Source organism: Penicillium brevicompactum, assembly GCF_028827555.1.
Source record: "Penicillium brevicompactum strain IBT 35665 chromosome Unknown utg000004l_segment0_segment0, whole genome shotgun sequence".
In the NCBI taxonomy this organism is placed as follows: Eukaryota; Fungi; Ascomycota; class Eurotiomycetes; order Eurotiales; family Aspergillaceae; genus Penicillium; species Penicillium brevicompactum.
The window spans coordinates 496,640-509,687 of NW_026623207.1; the positions used below are offsets into that span (position 1 = coordinate 496,640).

Consider the following 13,048-nt stretch of genomic DNA (forward strand, 5'->3'; position numbering starts at 1 on the left):
AAACTGAAGTCTGCATACATGAGACTACGTACTAGGGCTCGATGACACCGACTCGAGGGCGGTAGACACAGAGTCAGAGACCCAGCAGATTCCAAGACCGCGGTCTCAAGCCTGCCAGGCCATTAGACTGCACTAGCGCCCCCTGCAATTTTGAGATCCGCACAGCCGTAAGTATCAGACGTAAAGAGACCTGGTGAAGGCTATGCTTAGAACTTGACTACGATGTTCCATCAAAAGCATCAGTTGTTGCCCTTCTCTGGGCGTCCGCTTTCCCCACCTCGGTGGCTGCAGCCGCTTCGGATTCCAACTCCTGGGAGCGACGAAGAGCGTGCCTAGACCGTGCCTATGGATCCTGGAGTCAAATATGACTGCTTGTCGTGGATATCTGCTTGCCGTGGTGTAGTAGCTAGGCTTGGTGAGACTGCTATAACGTGGAGTGATATCAGTCGTACTTAAGGAAGCTGGGAACTGGGTATCGGACTAATTTTCCGGCGTTTCAGGCCAATTATTGAGCGGAAGAAAGTAAATATGACGTAGTGTTCAATAGAGGGGGTAAAAACAGAACCAGCCGAAGAAACGATCATGACCACCGACAATACTCCTCGGGTCTCAAGGTAGAATGGCACCGCAAACTCCCACTAAAAGCTTGGCACCCAAATCAAAAACCCATTGTCCAAGTCATGTCCCTCTAGGGGGCAAGGAACCATATCCTGAAGTAGGGCCTTTCCACACCCACCCAACCCTGGAGCAAGGGCGCTAATAATATTCCCTCAGCCATTGTCTGAAAGTGAGAAACGTTACTTGAGCAAGTACGGAAAGCGGCCGCGTAGAGGCTTACTGGGTGAAAAACCCAAGGTACTTAAAATGTGATTTATTGTGAGCGTGCTGACAATCGGAAGGAACGGACGTACTTTGACTCCAGCGACTTTGCTTTTTCCGCCGCTCATCGAGTGACCGATCTCGACGCTATTCAAACAGGCAGAGCGCATCTCCACCGGGACAATATTTCGCACCCTTCTTCCCCTATCCCGGCTGCCAGCAACGTTGACAAGAAAGCCAACGAGGATATGCATAGGAGGGATGCAAGTCCCAAAAGAAGTCTTCTCCATAGGCAAACGAATGGAGACCCCACAGACGAGGACAATCTCTTCTCTTTCGAAGATTGCAACCAAATCGTCACAGCAATATAAATCATATTTCAGCAGAACAGCCAAATAGGGACGACAATTCCTAGGTGAAAGCTTATTGTGGAGAAAGGAGAGCCAGTCGACCAATGATATAACCCCTGGGAGCTGTAGGTCCTCTGGGAATTCTCCAAGTATAGGCTACGTCGATCAAAGATATTGCAAGCCTCTTGATTGGATGGTGTGAGTTTTCGTAAGTGCGTGTTGCAGGGTCACGTTATGCTACTCCAAGGTGGAGAAAGGAGTGAGAGAGAACCAATCACACATTATGCCACCCCCAACAAACTAGCTCTTTGCACAGTCGCCCATAGGATCCATGAGATCCATTGCTGTGAAGCGTATTGTTTTCTGGGGCACGACGTGAGGGTTCGATACAACAGCAGCAGCATATAAGTTCGTTTCCTTCCCTATCACATTCCCTGATATTCTAACATCTTCATATAGTGACATCCTTGCTTCAGCGCCAAATAACGGCAGGGTCAGTTTCCCTTGCTATGCTTTCACGTTGATAAGTTGACTGATCTCTCGGGTTTTTGCAGCTTCTTGGTTATGTATAGTCGATAAGTCTGCTCTGTCCTCCTACGGTTTAAGTACATGTCATATTGCCGTGTGTTCAGAATAATGCTACGTACGAGACGTAATAGCAGAATATCTTCAATGGAAATTGTGGAATGTTACATATTCGTCTTCTTCTCTAGATTTGCCATGCCAGAATGGCTTGCCTCATCCAGCCTGTGATTTGTCTCCGCGAGCTTCTTTTGTAACTGGTGAATATAGAGAGTAGCTGCCTCTACTACGGATACCCTGTCGCTATGTTCCGAGGGAAATCCGCCCGCAACCTCTTTGCTTTGGCTGTTTCCATTAATGTCCTGGTGCAATGCACCTCCAGCTGCTTCGGGACATGCGCGGTGGGACATAACGTCCGACAAACCTTTGAGCGCCGTTTTCATGCGGTCTCTTCTAGCTTTTTCGGAAAGCTTGCGGTGCTGACGCTTTGCTGTAAAGTCCGCCATCAATCCGTCAGGATAGAATAGTTCCACTTCTGGCGCGGACGTCTGAGCCATATGCGCGTAATTTGATTTGGAGACGAGAGCAGCAACTTGAGTTCGGATGGCAACTACCGACGTGGGAGTTAGGATATATTGATTAGTTTGGCTAGAATGAAACGTCAACCTTTTTGGTTCGGCTGTGCTCTGAGGGCTTTTGGTTGTATAGTTGGGAGTGACGTAGGATTGATTTGCCTGTATCCCCGCTTCCTGTTGTTGGCTTGCTGATGTTGACTTCCCTCCTGCTCGAGGGAATAATCCGGGGGGCGAGAAGGACTAGGTCGAATCTCTTCCTGACGATGTTCTCCCACTCTACTTTCGTGAGCTGAGGACGCTCTTAGGGATCAAGTACATACCGGCCGGTTACTGTCTCATTTCTATCTTCGGGAATACCTTTCTCGTGCGACAGACGATGCTCTTCAGTTAAAATGACCCTCAACGGCGGAAGCGTCAAAAACGAGACGGAACTTGTTCTATCATCGTCTCCATCTTCAGTGTCTCTCTGCAAAGCTACTCGATTCTTGGTTTTTGGCGATGACTGTTCAATTGATGCTGAGTGATTCATTGTAAAAAGAGAAGAGCACTTTCAATGGATCCGCGAAAGTCGGATTGAATTGAAGGATCTAGACCTGAACAGTGCCAGGAGAAGTCAACAACGTAACCACACTCTTTGAAAATGCCCTGGAAGCTCCAGAATATGGGGTTATAAGCCTCTCAGCTTAGTAGCTCGCGTGACCGAACATGAATATCTGTGTTTTCGCATTGGCCCGATTGTAAAGTCCAACCAGGGTTATTAGAGTGACGCCGTGCTATCTCCCTCGGTTATGGTATACTCTTGTGGCATCTGTCCCAGGGTGTATATTGCCCGACGAAATATGATCCAATCATCATGCGGGAGTGAGTCACCATTCCACCTTCCTTTGTATCCACCTTATCCACTGATTTGCCGTGATGAATGCACGCATAAGCGTCGCACTCAGCGCAAATGGAATAGATGTAGTCACTAGACTAGCTGCCCTAGTACTCAAAGTTATTTTTTGGCAATCAGTGACAGTACCAAAAGGCTGGCGAGTGGCCACACCAAACAACATACCTTCGAAACCTAATGAATATATGGAATTATGAGACTTCACTATTCATGAGTACATTTACATTCCGCACCTACTGAGCCCAGAAGTATTTTGCTGGTAATTTAATGTAGCTTTCTGATGGCCTGTGAGGCAACGTTTGGAAGAAGAGGGGCCAATGTCATTTTAGTTGCAACGGACTGGGGTAACTCAAATTCAATCAAGTCCAGCGTGTGACCAAGGTGAATCCCGGTCACATCAATCAGAAACTGAGAAGCCATCAAAAGGAAAGGAATCGGGTGAACCGCCACAATCATGCACATTGGGTCGAATTTCTATGTTCCTAATTCTATTCTCTATTCGCCATCCGAGACGCAAGATGGGATCAGCACTTATCCAAAACGCCACCCACAGGAATATTGGATTGGCCGCTCTTTCATCTAGCTGTAGCGACATTCATCTTTGCCTCCTTTGATCTCTTCTCCTCCCGTTCGCTAAAGCGATCGCCAAAGAGCCCGATATGAGGGCGCATCAGAATCGTATATTTGACAAATTCCTCCATACAATCCACCAGGCGATCTCTGTTACCACTAGGCATGAGTCGTTGATCTTCTGGTTGACCTTCATCCGGAAATTGTGTATATGCTTTGGGGATCGAAGATTGATTCGGGATAGTAAACATGCGCATCCACCGACCAAGGATCCGCAGAGAGTTGACGGCATTGAATGATTGAGACCCACCACAAACCTGGGCAATGGCTAGCGTCCGGCCCTGGGTGGGACGAACACTTCCTGTAGTCAAAGGAATCCAATCAATCTGGTTTTTGAAAACAGCGGTCTATGATTATGGAAGATCGAGTAATTAGTTGTTGCGCCTAGTGATTGAAGAATTGTGAAGGAGAGGCAACTCACTAGATTGCCATGTTGTTCAGGCGAGACCCAGACATGGCCATCACTCCAACGACTGAGTTCTCGGAGTTCCTGTACTTTCGGGTGGCTTGTATCGCTATCATTTTTGACAGGAAGACCTTCAGGGTCAAAAACGCGTACATCACAGCCGAGTCGGAACAGGATACGGGAGGCTTCAAATGCCACAAGCCGTGAATATGACCTTCTTCGAAGGCTGCCATAAAGCACCAGAACTTTCAGCCTCTCATTTGTATCCCGTATGCTATGCTCGGCCATGTCTAGAACCGTGGCCAGGTCTAAGTTGTTGACCCAGTCCTCAGTGGCATTGCTGCTACGAAGGAATGGTCGGTACTTCTGGCGGATATCCGTGTCATCTTCATCCAGAGACAATGCTAAGGATCGATAGAAGGCATCTGTTCGGTCGGTATCAGAAACCACTTGCTGAGGGACAGCAGAAAACATCCTTTTTGAATATATAGGCAGCAACAGAAAGCGTCGCGAAGAAGTTGCCGGCCTAAATATCGGGGACAATCTTCGGATAGAATAATAAAGCATAGAGTATCCGATAGTTGGCGAAGGTAGACGAGACCAAAAACAGACAGTCAAAAAATTCGGCTTTTAGATAGAGTGTATGAAGGGAGTATGTCACCAGTGAGTATTGATTGGACAGGGTATGGCAATGTACAAGTGGCGGCGGCCCACATAATGTTATTTTACGTTACTGGATTGGTTGAATGACCGGTTGTGATTAATAAGGATGACTAACGTAAATTCCCACTGTGTTTGTCAGCCATCTCTTCGGACGATAAGAATCCAACCAAACCTTCCCGCAGCCTCGCAGTGGGGTATTATACCAGTCCATAGCACAAGAATGGAGGTCAATAGCACCGGAAATTCGAAGGATAATCATGTGACAGCAGCAGCTCGAATTCGCGAAAATCAGCGGCGTTCTCGCACACGACGTAAGGAGTACGTCCAGCGCCTTGAGCAACGACTATGGTCTTTCGAAAGGCTTGGTGTAACGGCAACACAAGAGGTTCAAAAAGCGGGAAGAAAAGTCGCACGAGAGAATGAACTACTCCGATCCCTGCTACAACTCCACGGTGTCACGGAAGAATCAGTTGAAGAATACTTGGAGTCGCGAGGACAACCAGCAAGCTCTACTCTATCTCAGTGCATGCCACTAGAGTCTCTAGCATCAGCAAAGCTGCACCCGCCGACTGCCCCAAACCAACGTGCTAGCAGTTATCTTAATTCATCGGCAACCTCGTCACATTGGCAATCGGACAACCCGCCACATCAGCCTCGAGCTATTGGGAGTAGAAATCCACCACCAAAGTCAGATGCGAAGAGCAACATGGATATCCTTCCTTGTCAAGAATTCAATACAAACCGAGCAGCCAAGCTCAATCCCGTCACAGCCGAAAGTAACTCTGAAACGCATGAAGTTGCTAGTATTCAAGATACGGGTCAATCCATGTCATGCGTGACTGCAGCAAGAATTATCGAAAGTATCCAGAATCATTCGGAATATCGTAACGTTCGATCCGAGCTTGGATGCAGCTCCGAATCTACGTGTATGGTAAAGAATATGTCGATTTTTGACATTCTGGACAGATAAGAGGCATGTGCTTGAAGATTTCGGTGGGCATATTTCTTGATTGCTTTGACCTCTCGCAAATCTGGTGTCTTACGACTTGTCCTCAGGCTTGCGGCTCACATATCACTAGAAGCGAGAGCTTAGAGGAACGGCATTTTCCAGACAGAGACGGTACGGTACTATTGTCGAGACTACGGGTCACGTGAGCCAGAAATAGAATTAAGCATTAGATAGCTAGCGAGCTCGCGTACCGAGTCGTCCTTTTCCACCAATAAATTGACATATTATTGTTTCCTTTCCTATTGTCAAGGACTACGTCCAAGCTCAAATCCGCTCTATATTATTACTTTGCTACGTCATACAATACACACACTCGCTTGGGATATATCCTCAGCATTAGACAGCCCGTGTTCGTGATATGAGAAAGGATACATCGTGCGTTATCCTGGTTACCTTTCTTGTCTTAACCCAGGCTGTTAGTCATATATTTGGAACCCCTGGCATTGATGATACTCGGCATGAGTAAAAAGACGAATGTTCCAGGACTACTGATACTTCCCTTCATTATTAACCTATTATGTACAACAAAAATAATAATATATTCGGATGATCTATACTTTGAAGCTGACGTTGACATTGAATCTCATCCTAATGACTTGAAGTAGTAACAATAGTATTTGAGGCCTATAACGTTACGCTACGTCATTGATTTGGTTTGCTTCTTCCGATTTCGACTTTCGTTGTGACCCGGTTTGTTATCACCAGGATTCGAACCTCAACGTTGTCTCATGGGATGTCAGGTGACCCTAACCTAGTTCACTTTCTTACGCCATTGCCCCGCATGCCCTTACATACGTCGCTTCCTCTCTCCACTAGTTGGGTTTGGCCGTTAAAACTTCTTCTGGTCACTTCTAGGTCTTCCATTTGCTCGTATCGCTTGTGAGTGCAGTGGAACGGAACAAGGGGTGACTCCGCATCAATCCTATGGCTCGACAGAAGAAAACAAAGGTCCGTCGCCGCCAGCGTTATCTTCCACGGTTTATCTCTTACCGGAATTATTTTTAATAGATCGAAGATCTGGCTCGCATCCGCAACAACCAGCGGAATTGTCGAGAACGTAGGCGAGGGTACATTGCAGAGCTCGAGCAGAAAGTGAAATACTATGAAAAAGAGAGGGCTCAATGCTATACAAGGCTTCAAGATAAAGCACAAAACCTTCTTCGCGAGAACGAAGTTCTGAAAACGTTATTTGATCCATCAAGCGTCAGTGGGAGCCACCGAGACCAGAGTCTCACAGACCGGTCAAAACGTCCTGATGGGGATTGGGAAGGTACTTCCACCCGAACCCAAACCCCTTGTCTCATCAATTTCGAGTATGGAGAACCTCAAGGGCAGGTAAGTGAATATTTCCAATCCTTCACCCCTTATCTATGTCCAGGATCTCCACTGCAAGATAATACTGAATTTGCTGACTGCAACTATAGTCTCTGGGTATAGAAGCATCACATACGTTCACCAATATTGTCAATCAACCTCCGCTGCTTGCCCACTTAAATGGTACTGAGTTGAACCAAGTCGCCGCACCTAGTGAAGCCTTTCCTGGCTTTGCTGCGCATATAAACGACGCGAGAGTCAATGTACCGACGTATTTTCCGACTTTGTCGTCGTTTTACGATCCTCTAGATACTGCAGGGACTAAAACAATGATCTGCGATAGGTTTCAACCAGCATATTCTCTGACACTCTGGCCTGTGTTAACAGACGAAACGGCAAGAGAGGATAGATCTATGCTCTGTTCTGTGGCTTACAGACTGATCTTGCAATTCAACAAGAGACAATACGATGACATGGAGATCGATATCAGGATTCGTTGCGGTTTCAGACTGGGCCGTACACAATCGGAAGACTGTAGGGTTGATATCGGGGTTCTGTTTGCGGTTCTCGCGGAGATCTCTTTTAATACACAAACAAATATTGAGTCCAAATTTCATTTAAGTCTGATGGAGATAATATAAATCCCTTGTAAAGCGAAACGCTGGGCATAATAGGCCTGTTATTCTTCCTTGTTGACGATTCAGCATAAGCAAAGTCCGTAAATCGGATGCGACACAAATTGATAACATGTAGCATAAACATTAAAACAATTAATTCGCCCTATACAAGGCTACCTAATTACTAGCGCTGCACAAGCTATGTTGAATAGTTCCATCTGCGTGAAACAGAAGGCTTGCAGGGCTGGAATTCAATTTTAAAACGTTCAGTCATGAGTGTCGGGCTTTACGGCAAATATTTTGAAAGAGTCTATTTAACGAGAACCATGCGGGGAGTTGTTAGTGATGCCTCGATACTATGTTTCTTTGTAGATCCACTCACCAGTCCAAATGTTGAAATCCACATCCGGCAGATTGTGTATCTCCCTGCTGGTACTGCGGTTCATCGGATCACAGCATGAGCTCGTAGGGGCCGGTCTATTAGCTCCCTCACTCTTCCACATTTCCTTATAAACATTGAGGTCTGCATTAGTATTCAGGATCACTGCATCTATAATATACTGATTAGGACAAGATCGAATGAGGAAGACCCCGAGAAATGTAGTATGGATACCTTGGAACCCTGCTTCTTTCAGATATCTCTCATAGTCGGCAACCTGGCTAGCACCAGCTATACAGCCAACATATAAGGAGAGATCCTTCTTGATCTCCATCGGAAGCTCTCGCTTTGCCAGGATGTCGCTGATGGCAACCCTACCTCCCGGCTTCAGTAGACGAAACATTTCCTGAAAGACTAGAGGCTTTTCGATTTCCGGCACTAAGTTTATCACACAATTACTGATGATGCAATCAGCGGTGGACGATGGTAACGGTATGGAAGTAATGAACGCTTCGATGAAGGATGCATTGTTGGCACCGGCGTTCTTTGCGTTCCGACGTGCGAGTTCCAGCATTTCCTGCCAGTTTTAAGTCAGAATTAAAGGGCTTAGGCAGGAAACGATGTGCGTACCTTGGTCATATCAATACCAATGGCCTTTCCTTCCACTCCAACCTTTTTTGCCGCTAGCAAAACGTCAATGCCGCCACCACTACCCAAATCAATCACAGTCTCGCCCTATATATAGATATTAAAATCAACGCTCATAGGCGACCGGGATAATACCTACCACAGCTATGTTTGCCGTTGCCAACGGATTCCCACAGCTGACACCTAAATTCGCATTCTCTGGGATAGAACGCAGATCCTCAAGATCATACCCAAACGCACTTGCGACTTTGCGTTCATGATCTTTTTGGCTATGAGGGTCGGTCTGCCTCGCAACTTCAGCGTAGCGGTCTTGCACACAACGATAGGTATCATTCGAATCCATTCCGTTGAGCTTTGCGATTCTGGGCCCGGAAGCAAAGGGGAATGCCGGTTAAGTGCAGGCTATACGAATGCTTCGTCTCAAGGACATAATGTGAAGGGATCAAGCCTAATTATATACTACACGTGTTATCTGAAGTCTATTTAGCGATGCCACATCTATAACGTCGTCGATGTGACGAAAGGCAGTCCACAGTGTCCACTGATTGGCCGATTGATACTTTCTGGAATGTCACCGTTTGTCAACGGAATGTCACCGCCAAGCCTATCTGTCATGGGACCGGTCACCCAGCCGCCCCCAAATTGTTAAAAGAACAGACGTATGGATGATATCTACATAATGGTAACCGCGAAAATATCCCAGTCAGCTGATAATCTGTTAAATTAATCAAAGCCCCGTGATAGACTACTAGCGCCTAGAACCCAGGAATTGATACCCAGGCTAATGCGCAATACCGAAGCAGCTTCGATTTATCAGTTGCAACGAATGCAGACGGAAACGCCACTTGCGCGTCTGCAGAATCATTTGAATTATAAATCAGTCCATATCTCCCCGATTGTCCTCATAAATTGTATCAAGCCTTGTTCATGCAATATTGGCCAGTATTCATTATTAATAGTATTACCCATAGTAGATGCATGCCTTCAGGCTCTAGCTTCTTCACCATAAATCCTTGAAATCGCAAAGGAAGGTGTACCAATAACAAACGAAGAAAAGAGATCCCAAAAGTTTAATTAAGCTGCCAGGCGGGAATTTTCATTCCTTTTCGCTTCAGTCCTTCCAGCCAACTCGTTTGGCTATGAATTTGACGACATAGACAAGGCCAAGCAGTACCGGGACCTCGATCAGTGGCCCGACAGTAGAGGCAAGCGCTTGGTTGCTGTTGGCACCAAATGTCGCGACAGCCACAGCAATCGCAAGCTCGAAATTATTGCTGGCGGCGGTGAAACTTTGTGTGGCAGCTAACTTGTAACCAAACCCGAGCTTGTAGGTCACAAGAAGGGTCACGAAGAAGACAATGACAAAATAAACTATAAGCGGAGCGGCAACGCGGACCACCGATACAATTTGATGAACCACCTGCCGGCCCTGGGATGCAAATAACACCAGGATCGTGAAGAGGAGTCCAAGGAGCGACCATGGGCCAGCCCACTTTAGGAAAACCTGATCGTACCAACGTGGGCTGGTGAACTTTCGGAGGGCAATGCGAGTAATGATTGCAGCACCAAGAGGGATGCCAAGGAAAACTGCCACGCTTGTGGCAGCGGCCGAGTAAGATAGTGTTACTTGACTACCAGAATGACTGATGATCTGGATAAAGAAAATGGCCAAGGGTGCAAAGAGCACCATTTGCAGTAGTGAGTTAACCGCAACGAGGATAGCGCAGTATTCACTATCGCCACCAGCGAGACCGGTCCATATAAGAACCTATCAGCAATAAGAATTAGTCTAGTTCAGGCACATCGTAGAGAAAAAGTAACGTACCATAGCAATGCATCTGGCCAGTCCAACTAAAATCAAACCTTCTCGAAGCTCCGGTTCGTCTGGTAGAAAAGCCCATGCCAGTGCGAGCTAGGGAAGTATATTGTTAGCAAGTTTCGCCGCGACGAAGTCGAAAAAGGTCTCACCATCAAAAAAGGCGCAATAATCCAGTTAACAAAGACACTAAATGCAATCTGGATCCAAATACCACGCTCTCGGAAGACGTGGTGTAAAGACTCGTATCGCACTTTACACAAAATAGGATACATCATGACCAGGAGACCGATCGCTTGCAACGGTTAGTTAAAGATTGTACTACCAAGAAAGGAGTAGATACCTATGGGAACAGACACCCCAACGAACTTTCCCTTCTGGAGGGCCGGTCCCGTACTTTCCACAAAATTTCCCAAGATGATTCCGATGGCCATGGCAAGGAAGATCCATACGGCCAGAAAACGATCTAGCCAGCCGAGCCCTTTAAAGGCTGATTGCTTGGTCGTAGTCTGCCCAGATTCGTTCGTCTTTTGTTTTTCAACATCCTCGGCCGTGGGATTTGTTGACTGATTAATAGCTGTTGTTTCGGTTTCGTGGGATTGCGGTTCAGCCTGCATGGACATGTTTGCCTGAGGAATGCTTGTAGCCATCTCTAGCATCAGCAGACTATGTGCGTAAGGTGCTTCTGAGAATAGCTTCAGTTGAATTGATGAACTTCAGGAAATTCAATAGTAAGACAATAATTGCTCGGAAACCTGTATCAACGGTGCAGAGCAGGCTTTTATATATGAAGAACCCAGAGTTTCCTCTTAAAAAGGGAATGTACGGTTGATCCTGATAGAGTTAGAGTGGTGATTTGTGATAGCCAATCATATCGGGCATGTGACAAGTCTCTCAGAATTGGCCAATAAAAATCGAGGAGTGACATAGGGATGCACTAGGCAAGTGATTTGTCATGATGGAAAATGCTGAATTCTTCCATAAAAATCCTCGACCAATGAAAGGGTCAGAGTGACATACAGGCTGCTATGAAAGAGGTATAGAACTGACGATGCAAAGCTGTTTTCAATGTCAGTCCCTACATAGCTAGTAATAGAGTTATATTACTAGCTGCCAGTGCAACTTTCTTCGTGACGACTGCCTAAGATTATATTTCAAATGAGCAGACAGTAGTATGTACTACAGCCATGTAGGCTCTATCCTGAATGCGATTTCGGTAAGAACGGCGCGGACGGCTCACAAATCGGGCCTGATCGAACGCTATTGACTTAACGGATGAGAACCCTTCATAAAAGATTGTTCTAGATCGATGCGTTATTAATTCTCCCTTTTCCCGCCAAAGATGCTATATAAGATCCCAACCACAGCCGCTTTGTTCCTACCGCTTGTGCTGAAACAGAGATATCACCATATTCACTTTTCTTTCGTTCTTGATATTACTTGACGGCACCCTCTATTCATACCCACCCGTCCTGTCATCGGGATAATCATATCCCTCATATTCAACTAGCTACTCACTAGGGCTACTCCACCGACAACTCGAAAAACACGCCCATCATGTCTAATAAGCCCAGTGTCTTATTTGTCTGCGTTCACAACGCTGGTCGTTCGCAAATGGCGGCCGGTTTCCTTAGTCATCTCGCAGGTGACAGCATTGAAGTACGCTCCGCCGGATCTGCCCCAGCCGACTCTATCAATCCGGCTGTCCTCGAAGCCATGCGTGAAGAAGGGATCGACCTCAGCAGCCAAAACCCCAAGATCCTAACTGCCGATGCGGTACAAGCCAGTGATGTTGTCATTACCATGGGCTGTGGGGACGTCTGTCCATTCTTCCCAGGAAAGCGCTATCTCGATTGGCAGCTTGACGACCCTGCCGGGCAAGGCTTACAATCTGTGCGAACTATCCGTGACGAAATCCGTCAGCGTGTTGAGAGACTTATCACTGAACTGCGGACCCACAGTTCACCAATTTGAGCATGCTGTATACAACAGAGTAAGGTGGTGATATGGCAGTTTTGGCATGTATCGAGGATTATGAACGGTCGCGTGGCTGGCATTTTTTTGTATTACGTGACTTACCTTTCTGGAGGCTATGATATCACTTCTAGCAGCATCATCAACTTTTGCCTTTCAATGCATCGAATTGAAAGGCAACCGTCTCCACTCTAACTCACGCGCATTTCCTGATACCTAGACACCCCCCCAAGTCTAGTGCGAGAATTTATTTCACCGTGCTACCCGAGTTAGATTTCCTCTTAGACAAGTTCGTGACATGCCCACTTTTATGCCATATTTCCCAGGCCCCAAATGCAAGCTGCATTGGCATTGGCAGAATAAAACGTGATTAATTACGCCCACCCTTCCTAGACCCCGCACACATAACGTGTATCTCCAAATATTGATGATAC

At 46.6% G+C, this 13,048-nt stretch overlaps 7 protein-coding genes across 7 annotated transcripts; 3 read left to right on the plus strand and 4 right to left on the minus strand.

Moving 5' to 3' along the window:
- Positions 1-700: 700 nt before the first annotated feature.
- Positions 701-1,190, plus strand: N7506_005690 (uncharacterized protein; the record flags this gene model as incomplete). Its single annotated transcript, XM_056954983.1, has 2 exons — positions 701-855; positions 882-1,190. Exon 2 carries the CDS (start codon positions 1,068-1,070, stop codon positions 1,188-1,190), a length of 123 nt encoding a protein of 40 aa, XP_056811960.1. The 5' UTR covers positions 701-855; positions 882-1,067.
- Positions 1,191-1,858: 668 nt separating this feature from the next.
- N7506_005691 (helix-loop-helix DNA-binding domain-containing protein) lies at positions 1,859-2,248 on the minus strand (the record flags this gene model as incomplete). Its single annotated transcript, XM_056954984.1, has 1 exon — positions 1,859-2,248. One exon carries the CDS (start codon positions 2,246-2,248, stop codon positions 1,859-1,861), a length of 390 nt encoding a protein of 129 aa, XP_056811961.1.
- Positions 2,249-3,733: 1,485 nt separating this feature from the next.
- On the minus strand, positions 3,734-4,761 carry N7506_005692 (uncharacterized protein; the record flags this gene model as incomplete). The annotated part of the gene is made up of 2 exons (XM_056954985.1): positions 3,734-4,135; positions 4,210-4,761. 2 exons carry the CDS (start codon positions 4,759-4,761, stop codon positions 3,734-3,736), a joined length of 954 nt encoding a protein of 317 aa, XP_056811962.1.
- A 316-nt stretch (positions 4,762-5,077) lies between these two features.
- On the plus strand, positions 5,078-5,827 carry N7506_005693 (bZIP transcription factor; the record flags this gene model as incomplete). The annotated part of the gene is made up of 1 exon (XM_056954986.1): positions 5,078-5,827. The coding sequence occupies one exon, from the start codon at positions 5,078-5,080 to the stop codon at positions 5,825-5,827; it is 750 nt and encodes a 249-aa protein (XP_056811963.1).
- Positions 5,828-8,153: 2,326 nt separating this feature from the next.
- N7506_005694 (uncharacterized protein) lies at positions 8,154-9,167 on the minus strand (the record flags this gene model as incomplete). Its single annotated transcript, XM_056954987.1, has 3 exons — positions 8,154-8,753; positions 8,807-8,911; positions 8,964-9,167. 3 exons carry the CDS (start codon positions 9,165-9,167, stop codon positions 8,154-8,156), a joined length of 909 nt encoding a protein of 302 aa, XP_056811964.1.
- Positions 9,168-9,935: 768 nt separating this feature from the next.
- Positions 9,936-11,263, minus strand: N7506_005695 (arsenic resistance protein; the record flags this gene model as incomplete). The annotated part of the gene is made up of 4 exons (XM_056954988.1): positions 9,936-10,592; positions 10,650-10,736; positions 10,793-10,935; positions 10,984-11,263. 4 exons carry the CDS (start codon positions 11,261-11,263, stop codon positions 9,936-9,938), a joined length of 1,167 nt encoding a protein of 388 aa, XP_056811965.1.
- Positions 11,264-12,197: 934 nt separating this feature from the next.
- Positions 12,198-12,614, plus strand: N7506_005696 (arsenate reductase ArsC; the record flags this gene model as incomplete). Its single annotated transcript, XM_056954989.1, has 1 exon — positions 12,198-12,614. One exon carries the CDS (start codon positions 12,198-12,200, stop codon positions 12,612-12,614), a length of 417 nt encoding a protein of 138 aa, XP_056811966.1.
- Positions 12,615-13,048: the final 434 nt, after the last annotated feature.